General features: G+C 49.4%; 1 protein-coding gene across 1 annotated transcript in view; it reads left to right on the top strand.

Moving 5' to 3' along the window:
• Nucleotides 1–14,244, top strand: part of LOC138960381 (protein singed-like) — a 41,661-nt gene that overhangs the window by 12,766 nt on the left and 14,651 nt on the right. The window contains exon 2 of the mRNA XM_070332277.1: nt 13,271–13,430. Coding sequence (XP_070188378.1) covers nt 13,271–13,430 — 160 coding nt within the window. The remainder of the gene's footprint in view (nt 1–13,270; nt 13,431–14,244) is intronic.

Genomic DNA, 14,244 nt, shown 5'->3' on the forward strand with positions numbered 1-14,244 from the left:
GTTGCTGTTGATACAGTGTGCTGTGCCCCGGCCACTGAGAGAGGGGCACCGTGCCCTCAGGCGAGGCGAGGTTCGATCCCCTCGAGAGTAACACCATCCTTGTTCTGGCGAAGGACGAAGGCATTGGGGTCTGACAGGCATTTCGCGGCTGCTTGTGCTAAAGTGCCCGTGAGGTTGTTTCTTTGGGGGGGGGGGGGGGGATTTCACTGGTGTCCTATTGAGAGCGAGTGTTTTTTAAGGCAGTGATTTCATTCAGTTGTTTCTTTTTATTCTGCGTGTGGGTTTGTCAAGGGGGGGGGGGGGGGGGGGGCAGGACCCCTGACAATGCCAAAAACGGTGGTGCTGAAGTCACGTTTTGTAACTTTTTGTGCTGTAGTGAATAGCTTGCAACGCAAGCTGTGTGCACATTAAGGTTATTGTGCTCACCTATTCAGCAAGAACGGTTTCTATAATATTCCTTTTGCTGTTGCCACTTTGTGAAATTTGAAGCCACTCGCGCGTAACTGCCGAGGAAGGAATACTGTATGTCCCTTTGCTTGTAGAATGCTGTGTAATCCGAGGGGCTTGCCACACACACACACACACACGGAAGAGAGGAGAGGGGGGAGAGAGAGATCGGGGGGGGGGGGGGGTGTAGAGTGAGAGAGAGGGGGGACATCTCGTACTGTTATGGGGTTTGGCTGGTTTGTTGCAAGACTTGTATAATTTATACAAAACTGTATGGTATACACAAAGAGAGAGAGAGGGAGAGAGGGGGGACGCTGACACCAGACGAAGAATTGGTCTTACCTGAAACTCTGTCGTCAAATGCATTGTCAGCTTTGTCTTTCATACATTAATATTTTATCGTCTTCTTCCAGGCAGGTGCAAAATGTGATGATACAGCATGTGTACAGTATAACGCTTTAGAAGACACCACTATTTGCCGTTATTGAAACTTCAGGTTATACCCTAGCTGACACAATGACAGCTATTTCCCTGGTCACGTAACCTCACAGCTATCTTCCTTGTTGTACCTTATCACGTACCATGACCGCTATTGACCTCGTAACAAGTCACGTACCCTTTAAACTAAGCCTGACACAATGCACGTGACCGTTGCATTTTTTGTTTTTTGCTGGAGTAAACATCACGTTATGCTAACACTCATATTTTCACGCTTTGCAGGAGCAAAATCCTCTGACAATAACAAACATGCAGATGTGTTTGTTTGTAGATATGTCCATAGTTGTATACTTGTTGGGACAAATGGAGGTCAGACATACCTGATGCATGGTGTATGAAAACAAAGTTGCACGTGTTTATTGTTGTTGGGGATTGATCATGGCTGTCTCCGAGGACACCGGTGCATGCTGGGAAGAATCTGTGTCTGCAGACCACGCTCTTTTTCATGTTTAGAATCTCCGAACATTACTGCGGGTCTGTTAGGTCTGCATTGATCATGTTTGGCGAGGTGTATTTGCCGCGACCCACGGGGTCCTCTTTGGACAGTTCACTTACAGTATGCCGATATGCTGTGCGGTCCTGTGTGTAGACAATCCGTGGACAATGTCCCGTTGTTGACCCGAGGCTGCTTGTTTTCCCACTGCGGATTAATGGTGTCAACAAGAGTCGGCCAACGGCGATTGGAACGAGCTGCAAGAGCTCTAGGTATCTAGGATTTTCTGTGCAGACGCCCCCTTTTTGCCGTGCAGGCTCTACTTGCCCTCTCGCCTCTCGGGCGCGTGGAACTGGATGTCACAGTGTACTCGTAGAATCGAAAATTTCAAAACTAAATTTTCATTTAATTAATATACTTACTCAACTCACATAAATGGCATTAACTTCAGTTCATTGCTAAGATATTGAAGTAGTACTCGACCCTGGTAAGGGGGGAAGTAACTCCCTAAGAAAAACAATCCGTAGTCAAGGACGGGAGTCACCTCCCCTACCGGTAACCCGCACATGCGCGGTCCTGCTACCGGCCGTCATTCCCCCACGGAAACACACACCTGTAACACATATAATGTTAGCGGGGATGGATGGGAGGGTATAAACGATGTGAGTTGAGTAAGTATATTAATTAAATGAAAATTTAGTTTTGAAATTTTCGATTCAATCACATATTCTTACCTCAACTCACATAAATGGCAGATTGCACATAAAGGCGGTGGGATACTCACATTAATCTCTTGGAAGTATCTGGCCTGCGGCAACCATAGCTGGGAGGCAGTTGGTACCGTCCGGATGAGTGCTGGCAATGCCCCGGAGGTAGTAGCTGAGGAAGACATCATGAGTCGTCCAGTATGCAGCTTTGAGGACGTCTGACATCCTTCCAGACTTGAGGACAGCTAAGGAAGTTGCCCACGCTCAAGCCTCGTGCGTACGAGGTGATCGAGGAGGAAGGACTGACTGCCCCCCCCCCCCCTTTTTGTGTCTGCCACCACTGATAAGCATGCCTTATAAGTGTGGAAGACCATCTGGAAAGCGTGGTTTTTGCAAAATCTTTATTTCGGGCTGAAATGATCGAAATAAACAACTTCGGAGCTGATGCTCGAAACGGAGCGGTGCGCGACAAGTAAGCCTTAAGCGCGCGTACCGGGCAGTTAGAAAAATCCGGATCGCCGGGGGCTAAAAATGTCCCGGAGAGGCCGAATGGAAATGATCGGTGAAAGTGGACCAGGTTTTTGATTCTTGGCGAGAAAATCGGGACGGACACGCAGTGAAACCGAGCCGTCTCTTCCGAAAGTGATATCCCGGTCTAGGCCTGAGAGGCCGTGGATCTCACTGCCCCTCCGCGCGGAAGCGAGCAGTATGAGCATGAGAGTTTTGCGCGTAAGGTCAGAGAGACTAGCGTCTTGTAAAGGTTCAAAAGCACTAGAACGGAGAAGTTCGAGTACTAGAAGAACGTCCCAAGCCGGGACAGAAGTTCTCTCCGTTGCAGAACTGAGGGCCGCGCCCTTTAGCACACTCGCGATAACTCCCCCGAGGGAGATGGAGCGTCCAAGTTGCTTAAAAGTAACAGAGATGGCTGAGCGGCGAGCGCGCAAAGCGGACGCGGCGCGTCCCCGAGCGGAGAGCCATGCCAGATGGTTTGCGACCTGCATTGATCGCAGGGCGACCGGGACAACATTGTTAGCCGCAAACCATCGAGTCCAAGCCAGCCAGTGTGACTAGTAGACAGAGGAGGTGGCCTGTGAGCCTTCTGGCCTAAGTCCAAAAGCGAAAACGGAGGCGCCTGAGCACCCCAGTGATCTCCGAACCCTCTCCAGGCGTGAGGATCCAGGCCCTCGGGGCGATGTGCAGAGTCCCCGTTCTGGGCTGGAAAAGCTCCCCTCGCCGGCGGCCGAGCGGGATTGGCGGGCCGCTGGTGAGCCGCATGGGGTCCGGGAACTAATGCTGACTGGGCCAGCGCGGTGCCACGAGAAGGAGATGAAGCCGCTCCAAGTCGGCTTAGGCTGAACCCTTCCGATGAGTGGAGTGGGAGGGAAGGCGTAAGCCTCTAGCCCTGCCCAGCTGATCGTCATCGCGTCGATCTGCCAAGCTTCCGGGCCCGGAAACAGACACAACGATCGGGAGGCGACGTGAAAATCTCGTGGCGAAAAGGACGACCATCGGACGCTCTACCTGCGCCCAAAGAAGGAGGAGCGCCTGATGGGTGATGGTCCACTCCGTGTGGAGGATCTGGAAGGAACGGCTGATGACGTCGGCAAGGACGTTCAGGCAGCCAGGCAGATAGCGAGCCGAGATCAGGATCTAACAAAGCGTCTCGCATGCTCGGCTGGACCACAGCCGAGATCGGGACCCGCCCTGTTTGTTGGAATAAGCAGAGACCGCCGTGTTGTCGTAAAGAAACAACAAATGGGTGCCCTGGAAAGCGGAGAGAAAGTGATGAACCAGAAGCCAAGGAGTGTTCATCCACTGAGGCGTGGTCTGCTGCAACCAGACCTCGAAACGGAACTGAGACGTCCCAGCCGTGTGACGTCAGATTCCAGACTGAACTGAGCGCCGCCTGAAAAGGGCGCGCCTGCAGTTTGTATAAACGACGTTGAGTGGGACGGACTGCCCACTCCCGTTAATCGAACACCATGCCTTGGTGCAACACCCCGGGGACAACCAAAATTCTGCCGTAAAGTCCCAAGAAGGGGTGGCCGAGAAACTCCTCTATAGCCTGCTTCCGCAGAAAGAGAAGGATTTCCGCCTGTAAAGTCTCCTGAGCGTCTGGGCTGACCGGAAACCGGAAGTTGGCCGGCGCCCTGGACGAAGGGGCTTTGCCTTCCTGCCAAGGAAGGCGGAACCCCGATCGAATCACCCCCATGCCCCATAGGCTGCTTGTCCGAGACAGCCAAGCTGGCAGGACCCGGAAGAGGCCGCCTGCTACCAAAAGGGTAGAGGCTGGGGGGGGTGACTGGATCGGGGGTGGCTCATTGGGGGTTGGGCTTGCGCCCCGACCCCCGCTTCCCGAAGGAAGGTTTACGCTGGTAAGGACGGGACCGTGACCCACCCCTACCTGCGCGAGACGACTGCTGCCCAGAAGAGCTGTCTGGCGCTGACGCAGAACTCCGTGGTTTGTTGCTGTGCTGCTTAAGAGCGAGTTCCGTCAGTTGCACCACATGTTGGTCACGAGTTTCCTCAGTTTGCTGCCGAAGGGCATCCAAAGAGCGTGACCCCAGCAACGCACCCTCTGAAAAGGGAGAGACTCTCAAAGAGTCTATGGTGGCCTTATCCGTTAGGCGAGAGCCGTTAAGAAAAGCCTCGCGCCTCCAGAACACCACCTGAGAGTAGAGCCGAGCAGCAAGCGTCATCTGACTGTCAGTGACCTTCGCAAGCGCCGCCAGGAGCATGGCAGCATCAGCCTCAATAGCATCGTCACGAAACCTAAAAGGCTCGATGGACGAAGCGATGGCTCTCGTGAGAGACCGGATGAGCGTTTCCGCTAAAGAGGTCAGTTCAAGGGAAGAACGCCCGCTTTCCTCCAGCCCGAGTAGACTCTGTTCCGTACAAACGGAAGTCCTATCTCGGCTATAACCATCCTGCCGCAAGCGAGCCAGTTCCGGAGTCACCGGAAGTGGAGCTGTGGGCAGCGAAAAAGAGGAGAGAAGAGAATGTGGCCTGCTAGGCAGCCGCGATCTTCTTGAGTTGGCTGGGAGGCCGCCGCCCGCCTGAGCCGAGGTTAACCAAGGCTGGGCAGAAGGGGGGGCTTCCCCATGAGCAGCCAAAAGAGGGTAGGGTGTGTTAGCGTCCGCCAACACCTGAGCCATCACAAACGGGACGGAAGGAGATTCCGTGAAACGGAACTTCGCCCTCGTGTCCCCCGCGCCCGCAAAGTCTGCCAAAGCAGAAGGAGGGGGTGCGACAACAGTAGAGTCGGCGGAGACACCCTCAGGGAAGTACCGTGAGGTTATCTCCGCAGCCAACTCCAGAGTAGGGCCCAGCTTATTGGGAATCCGTAAGGGGGTAACGGATTCGGAACGATCCTCATCCCCTTCCTGTTCCTCTCCAAAACCTTCCTGATCTCCATCAGAAGGAGGGTCCGGTAAACCGGAAACCCACCCGTCCACGGAAGCGGAAGTGGCTAGAGTCGGTTGAACAATAGACGGAAGCGCCGCAAAATGTCCACCAACAGCACCGCCGACAACCGGAACCGCCGCGGCGGAACCGGAAGTCGGGGCCGGAAGTCGATGCGTAACCAGGGACGGGATAGCAGGGACACTGCCACCGGAACCACTAGCCCGCTGTCCTCCACCGGAAGTGCCTGCCACAGCACAACCGGAAGTCGAGGACGACAATCCGCGGGCAGGCCCGACCGGAAGCCCCGAGGGGCAACCAGAGGAGCCTACCCCCTGCGAACTCCAACCAGGAACGGCGGCAGCCGAACCAAGAGCTACAGGTCGATGACCGCCGACAGAATCTTGTAGGCCAGAACTGGGCAAACAAGACGCTGCTGCCTGCCCCCCAGAGGCCGGGACAGCCGAAACTGATCCCAGGGGGGCAGGCTGGCGCGCTACGCCGCTCCCTAGCGCACCCGCCACGTGATGGACGGTGTACTGCCGGGGAGGAGCCGTCTGCGAACCCGGCGACGCAAGAGCGTAACCCGGGCCCGCAGGCAAGTGTGAGCCCCCAAAAAGATGGGGACTCCCACAAACGCCGCCCAACGCCGAAGCGCTGGAACCGGGCGGCGCTAAGGCCGCGAACCCCCCTGAAAAGGCAGGGGAATCCGCAACCAAACCAGAAAAATCCGGCCCGAGATCAGCCGACGTGATCGTCGCGGACGGCCGCAGCCGAGAAAGAGAAGCCACCCCCCCCACGCCAGGCGGGAGGGGAGCGACAGGCCTTTCAGCCGAATGTAAGGCAACTAGGTCATGTTTCAGAGTGGCAAACATAGCCAGAATTTCTTCCCGCGACACGGACTCGCTAGACCGTGGCGTCTGCGAGCGCGAGAGAGGAGGAGAAGAACGTTCCCGCGTAGGGAAAACCGGTGACGGTGACGTAGAGTCGAGCGACACCCGTTCTGTCTTCTTAGTCACCGGGTCAGTAACCAGAATTAAAGAAGTAGGCTGTGAAGAAGACACAGAGGCACGCGTCTTTGATTTAGACTTAGACTTGTCTTTATCCTTCTCTTTTCCCGGTGAAGAGAGTAGGGAAACAAGTTTGCCCTTGCTTTTTGAGTTTTTGTCCGCCATTTGCAATATCGAACACGCGCACGTGGAGATGAATTACAACAGCGAAAATACTCAAACGAACGAAAATACTCGAACGAACGCAGCGAAGAGATAGTGAAACGATCTTACCTAAAGATAGCAACGCAAAGACCAGGGTCAAATGGCCTTCCACGAAAGGCCAAGGCAAAAAATATGCCGGAGTACAACAACACGTCTGTGCAGTAGTGTTGAAGTGGGTGGAATGACGGCCGGTAGCAGGACCGCGCATGTGCGGGTTACCGGTAGGCCGGGGAGGTGACTCCCGTCCTTGACTACGGATTGTTTTTCTTAGGGAGTTACTTCCCCCCTTACCAGGGTCGAGTACTACTTCAATATCTTAGCAATGAACTGAAGTTAATGCCATTTATGTGAGTTGAGGTAAGAATATGTGATTGAATGAGGGCAGGTGTGCTTGAGCATTTCAAGAGAAGACAGCTCAAAAGATAGAGTTAAAGTTAGCGCCTATACTGTGCCTTCAGCCGATGTAAGTAGATTACTGGATCGCTTGGAGTGTTAATTCCGTCTCCACATTGTTTACTCTTCACAAATCTCTTTCCACCAGTTCCCGTTTTACCGACACTGCTTGTCTACCTGAGCCTTCTTGCGCACAGCCTTGCATCTACATCATTTTTTGGGGGGAGTTTGTCTTTTGATTATAAACAGAGGCCGCTTTAAAGTCTTGGCATATTCATGGAGTGCCTGATTTGATGCAGCTAAAATCCACAATATATTCATGGAGTGCCTGATTTGATGCAGCTAAAATCCACAATCGCAGAGCAATCGTTCAGAATATACATGTTTAACATCGGGGAAAAGTTGTAAGCAAAAGCGTCCCTCATTTATCGATAGATCATAGGCTGTTGCTTTTTTAGTCCTTTTGAAGTCCCCAATAAATGTCTGGTCGTAATTCAAAGGAAAAGCGCTTTTTGGAACTTGGGGTTTTCCCCTGCTTTTATTTTATTTTTTTTTTCTTCTAAATTTTAGAAAAATATTCAGATTTAATGAATATATAAACCGTAACACGCTCTATGTCATTTGACAGGGAAGCTTTGGCTCTGTCGTTGTGAGAGTTTGCACTCATAATTTATGAAAGTTACGCTCATTATTATGAAAATAATGCTCACTTTCAAATCCACATACTGCATTTTGTGCCTAAAAAGGAGTTGTATAGTGTATAGGTCATGCTAAGATGCAGCTCGCGATTTGGGTGCCGTCATGTTTGCTTGATTTTTACATTTAGTCAAGTTTTGACAAAATGTTTTAACATAGAGGGGGAATCGAGACGAGGGTCGTGGTGTATGTGTGTGTGTGTGTGTGTCTGTGCGTGTGTGTGTGTAGAGCGATTCAGAGTAAACTACTGGACCGATCTTTATGAAATTTTACATGAGAGTTCCTGGGTATGATATCCCCAGACGGTTTTTTTATTTTTTCGATAAATGTCTTTGATGACGTCATATCCGGCTTTTTGTAAAAGTTGAGGCGGCACTGTCACACCTTCATTTTTCAATCAAATTGATTGTAATTTTGGCCAAGCAATCTTCGACGAAGGCCGGACTTCGGTATTGCATTTCAGCATGTAGGCTTAAAAATTAAATAATGACTTTGGTCATTAAAAATCTGAAAATTGTAATTAAAATTATTTTGTTATAAAACGATCTAAAATTACTTTTATTTTATTCTTCATCACGTTCTGATTCCAAAAACATATAAATATGTTATATTCGGATTAAAAACAAGCTCTGAAAATTAAAAACATAAAAATTATGATCAAAATTAAATTTCCGAAATCGATTTAAAAACAATTTCATCTTATTCCTTTTTGGTTCCTGATTCCAAAAACATATAGATATGATATGTTTGGATTAAAAACACGCTCAGAAAGTTACAACGAAGAGAGGCACAGAAAAGCGTGCTATGCAGCACAGCGAAACCGCTACCGCGCTAAACAGGCTCGTCACTTTCACTGCCTTTTGCACTAGCGGCGGACTACGGTCATTGTGAAAAAATGCAGTGCGTTCAGTCTCATTCTGTGAGTTCCACAGCTTGACTAAAATAATGTTGTAATTTCGCCTTACGCGACGTGTTGAAACTGTTCCACCTCTAGACATGAATAAAAATATCTCAGTGACTGGTAGGTATTTCAAACAATTGGTCAGTTATCGTTTGCTGACTTCTTCACTAAACTGAGCAATTACATGCAAAGCCGCCGCAAGCCACACTCTGTGGTGAGTCGCTGTGAGCCGTGTGTGTGTATAGTGGATGTCCTATACAATACTAGTACTCAATGCCAACACCAGGTCGATTACTAATTAATGCCCCTCTTCTCTCGCGGGTAACGGAGATCGCTGGCACCTGTTTCCTGTCGATCCTATACCTGCCTGCTTTTGATGAATATTCAATGCCCTGGAGATAACAGTGACCGGAATGATTAAGTCAGCGCAGGCCACATAAAAGATTGGGTTAATTAGCTCTCACGCGTAGCAGTTTCAGGCTGATTGTGCGGATCAAGCTGCTGGAGTCAGCAAGTCTGCTTTCGTCTACAAATATGGGAGCTCTCAGACTCATGTGTTGCAGCCTTTTTTCTGCATGGGAAAAAATAATTGAGTTTTGCAGAAAGCATGTGGTCTAGATTTTGCCGGGTGTGATGGGGTGAGATGCGATAAAGTGCCTGAGCAAAAACAAGCAGGGAGGAGGAGGGGGGTTAGAGGGGGAAGCTGCAGTAACAAGCTCCAAAAGACAGAAGGCTGCTCTCACCAGTCCGCGATAATGCAGTGCATAGATAGGAAATTGGGAATGTTGTTTTCTGTTCGTTCTGGATGGTATTACATGGTCGAAGAAAAGCACTACGTTTCCTTGTCACACAAGACCTGGGGGTTGGTTAACTGTGTAGATAAGACGTACTGATGTAAAATCAACAACACAAAACTCCCTTTTCACTACAGCTTGAGCTCAGCAGTAACAATTTGTTTTCTGAGACTGAACACTTCTTTGAAAACAAACGTATTTAGTCAGTTTTATTGACAGAAAGGACCTTGCCTGTAGCAAACACCACGGAAGTGATCCGGCAGTATACCCGGACTACTTTTCCCAAGCGTATTTTCACACGGCACCTGGCTGGTGGATTTATGGAGTTTTCTGATGCATGGCGAAATATGAATGGCACATAAAACTGTCGCCAGTTTCCTTCTGACTGTGACTCAGGGTCGGGAGTACTTGACACTCAAGGCGCTGTTGAGAACTTCCGCGATCTTTCTTTCGTGCTTTCGGAAATGGTTCTACACGCGTTCAGGAAGCATCTGCCTCTGCCGCTCGATGTAGAGGGGACAATTTGCAAAAAATGCAGAGTTTAGCATATATTTACATCCGCACTCTCGCTACCGTCAACAATAGTGTAATTGTAAGAATTCATTGTTTTTGGTTTCATGTTCGTGCTGGTGTCTCCTGTTGCAGCATTATTCTTATCGCAATTCTATTCACGTCGGTGTGTTTTCTGACAACTTATCCTCATTAGACCAGTTCTCTTTAAGGTGCGTCCTGCTTTTGCAATTCATTACTTGACGTTTAGAAAACGCACACACACGGCACACACACACACACACACACATAATTGCGCGCGCTGCTTTGAGCCATTTGCTGACTGAGGAACGTTACACAAACCCAACTTACCAAAGGTTAATTGCTGACACAGAGCCCAGAAATCTTTGACAGGAACACATCTTGACATTTTGAAAAAAATCCTACAGAATTAACTTAGGTTGCACAGCGTGCCGGTATCGATATGAACTGTTGACATTTCTTATTTTTACTGGCAGTGGGGGATAGAAGACTGAACCAAAGACGCTGTAGAATACCTTTGACCCTGCCTCAACGGAGAAAGCTGAAACCGTTGATTGTATGTAATTAGTCTTGAGTCGAGCGTTTGAAAATGCCTGAGCCTGAAGGCGGGCGTAACTTACACCTCGTGGTATCAGCCTGCCTTAGACGGAGATGAGGACGGCAGTTGGCCAGATGGCCAGAATAGCGCGCTGCATTTTCCTGCATAGAACTAAGGCGCGTCTGCCGCGACGCTGCCTGAGCTAAACATTGGTGGGAACTGCTCACAACCCGGCACACGGCACTGTAAACATTCCCCGTCCATTCACCTCTCTCGCCACCATCCGCCCTACCCTTGGTCTCATGCCTGTAATGGCAGTTTCAGCTCTGTAACAGACGCTTACATACGATAAATGTTTGTTGCACCATGATCAGCACAGTCTTCAACCCGGCAGTATTGACACGTGTTTATTTAAACTCTCTCTCTCTCTCTCTCTCTCTCTCTCTCTCTCTCTCTCTCTCTCTCTCTCTCTCTCTCTCTCTCTCTCTCTCTCTCTCTCTCTCTCTCTCTCTCTCTCTCTCTCTCTCTCTCTCTCTCTCTCTCTCTCAAGGGCACCTGAGAAATGTTCATAGCTTTCGACTTGTAACCGTTTCGTGAAATCTCCCACTGCCAAGGTTTATTCCCCCCCCCCCCCCCCCCCCTTCTTCTTCAACGCTTCCAAATAAGAAACTTTGGCAAAACGGTTCCTCAGCAGCTGTTTCAGTTCGTATTCCTGGGGCCATTATGTCCTTTTCCTGCTGTTTCAGCGTTGTGAGTGACCAGTTCATGACCTTCGCTCGTCATGCTAGAACTAAGAAGATACGATCACAGTGCAGAGAATTGATGGGATGTAGGGACACAGCAAGTTATCTTGATCTGAACATATCTGTCGACCTTCTGGGTGGTCTTCCCCATTGATCAAGACATTTTAATTTTAATCGGTTCCGACTTTCAGGACCTTTTATCTTTAGCTTTTTCTGTCTCTTTGGTTCACAATTCTTCTCATTCGATTTTCTTTTCTGTTACAGTTTTTCCAATTCTTTGATTTCTACTTGTTCTGAACTTCACCTCATACCTCGGGTTAACCTTCTATTCTTGCAAAGAACTTTCATTGCTTTTGGCACGCCAGTCGACAATGGGGCGCATGAAGCCAGGCGCCGTTTTCCTTCTGTTCCTTGCTGGTTTTTCACTGTTCTCGAACACGGGATTTTTTTCTGGTGACTTCGGCATCCCTTTCAGCGAAGAAACCCGGTGAACTCACCTGAGCTTCACCTGTTGTTAAAACGTCTTTCCTCAAGCCGGCTGACCTTTGCTTCTCCAGAGGTGTCAACGAGAGTGAACTCTGGCGGAGGAAGAGGCAACATATCCTGTGGATAATCGTCGTCAGAGGGCGAGGAATGTGATGAGAGCACGTGCTTCACGCGCTCAGCATGCTTCGCTGTGAATCCCATGGCCTGCTTGCTTGCCTCCTTTCCCTTTGCCAGCCTGGCAAGCTTCAGCGTCTGTCCTTCGGTGCGAAAGTGGCTGCTTCGCTCCGTCTTCTTCGTGTCTTTTCTTTGAACGATATTTTTGTTTTCATTGCATAACCCAGCGAAGTCAGCCGCAGAGGATGTCAGGAATTACGTTAACATGTGGTTGTGTTAGACAGACAGCGAAGGTCAGATGCTTTAGCGTTTGGAGACTCCTTTATTATGATAATAAACATGGAGATAGCCGTAAGCCTGGTACTGGATCAGGCATCAAAACGACTGAAATTAGTCACGAACGTTTAATGGCATGGACAATTAAAACATTAAAACACGAAGGATCACAGGAATGTGTATGGAAAACATTCTGATTTATTCAGCTGCACACCATACAAAACAATTACCAACAAAGAAAGTGCAAAGCACTTAAATCCTTCGTCAGTCATCGAGAGCAATTGGAGAGCCATAGTGAGAGAGTTGTTGAAGGGTCTGCACTTGACTCCTAGCCTGTAATGGTATGCGCTAACGAGCGCCGGCTCGTACCGGGTATGGGAAGCTGTCAGTGACATTTGTTGCCCTAGCCGTCACCGTGTTGACGAGACCTCACTAACCTTTGTGCAGTTGCAGTGCACCATGTGCGGGTCCTGTGTCAAGGCAGTGTCATGTAACTGTGCCGTGAGTGTCAGTGAATTGTGTCAACGAGGCTTACTCGTAGTTAATCTCGTTAGTAACCTAAACGTTCGCCACGCTCTGCAGTGGCTGAAGTCCTGGAGGGATGCGAGAGCATGCACTGATTATGGCTGTGCGTTTTACTTCCGCCTTGATTGCTTGGTTGCCCTGGATGGAATGCATATTATTTTAAAAGCAACAAATTCCCCTTGAACCTGAATGATTTCCAAAAATGTCTACATATACACCCATTTAGTGTTGTTGTTGTTGTTGTTGTTGTTGTTGTTGTTGTTGTTGTTGTTGTTGTTGTTGTTGTTGTTGTTGTTGGAAATAGCATTAACAAACCCATACACACCCATTAAGTGTTGTTGTTGGAAAGAGCATGAAGACCCCCATATACACCCACTTAGTGTTGTTGTTGTTGTTGTTGTTGTTGTTGTTGTTGTTGTTGTTGTTGTTGTTGTTGTTGTTGTTGGAAAGAGCATGAAGACCTCCATATACACTCATGTAAGTGTCTACGTGTTTCTTCATCTTTTCGAAGTAATTCTAGACGATAATAAAACGCTCATTCTCCTGACAGTTGCTATAATATGTCGTTGCAGGTGTGGACGTGTCCGCCAACCAGGACGAAGAGGAGGGGGAGAGGGAGATCTTCCAGATGGAGTACGAGCCCCACAGCCACAAGTGGGCCTTCCGCACCGTGGACAACAAGTACTGGTCATTGGAACCCCTCGGCGGAATCCAGGCCGTCGGAAAGGGCGTGTGAGTTACTCTTCCATATTTTGTACTTTACCCACCTGTAACGCTTTACATTTGGGAACATGAAAGGGTTTAGCCTGTCCTTAACTAGGCGAAGTGGACTACGCGAACTATACTTTGCGAAGCTGGCCGCACGAAGCTTCAGCACTGAGTGTTGGGTAAAGACTACACCAAGCTGGCCACACGGAGCTTTAGCACTGAGTGTTGGGTAAAGACTACACCAAGCTGGCCACACTAAGCTTTAGCACTGAGTGTTGGGTAAAGACTACACCAAGCTGGCTGCACGGAGCTTTAGCACTGAGTGTTGGGTAAAGACTACACCAAGCTGGCCACACTAAGCTTTAGCACTGAGTGTTGGGTAAAGACTACACCAAGCTGGCCGCACGAAGCTTCAGCACTGAGTGTTGGGTAAAGACTACACCAAGCTGGCTGCACGAAGCTTCAGCACTGAGTGTTGGGTAAAGACTACACCAAGCTGGCCGCACGAAGCTTTAGCACTGAGTGTTGGGTAAAGACTACACCAAGCTGGCCACACTAAGCTTTAGCACTGAGTGTTGGGTAAAGACTACACCAAGCTGACCACACGGGGCTGTAGCACTGAGTGTTGGGTAAAGACTACACCAAGCTGGCCACACTAAGCTTTAGCACTGAGTGTTGGGTAAAGACTACACCAAGCTGGCCACACTAAGCTTTAGCACTGAGTGTTGGGTAAAGACTACACCAAGCTGGCCACACTAAGCTTTAGCACTAAGTGTTGGGTAAAGACTACACCAAGCTGGCCACACTAAGCTTTAGCACTAAGTGTTGGGTAAAGACT

This window comes from Littorina saxatilis, linkage group LG2 (genome assembly GCF_037325665.1).
Source record: "Littorina saxatilis isolate snail1 linkage group LG2, US_GU_Lsax_2.0, whole genome shotgun sequence".
Classification (NCBI taxonomy): domain Eukaryota; kingdom Metazoa; phylum Mollusca; class Gastropoda; order Littorinimorpha; family Littorinidae; genus Littorina; species Littorina saxatilis.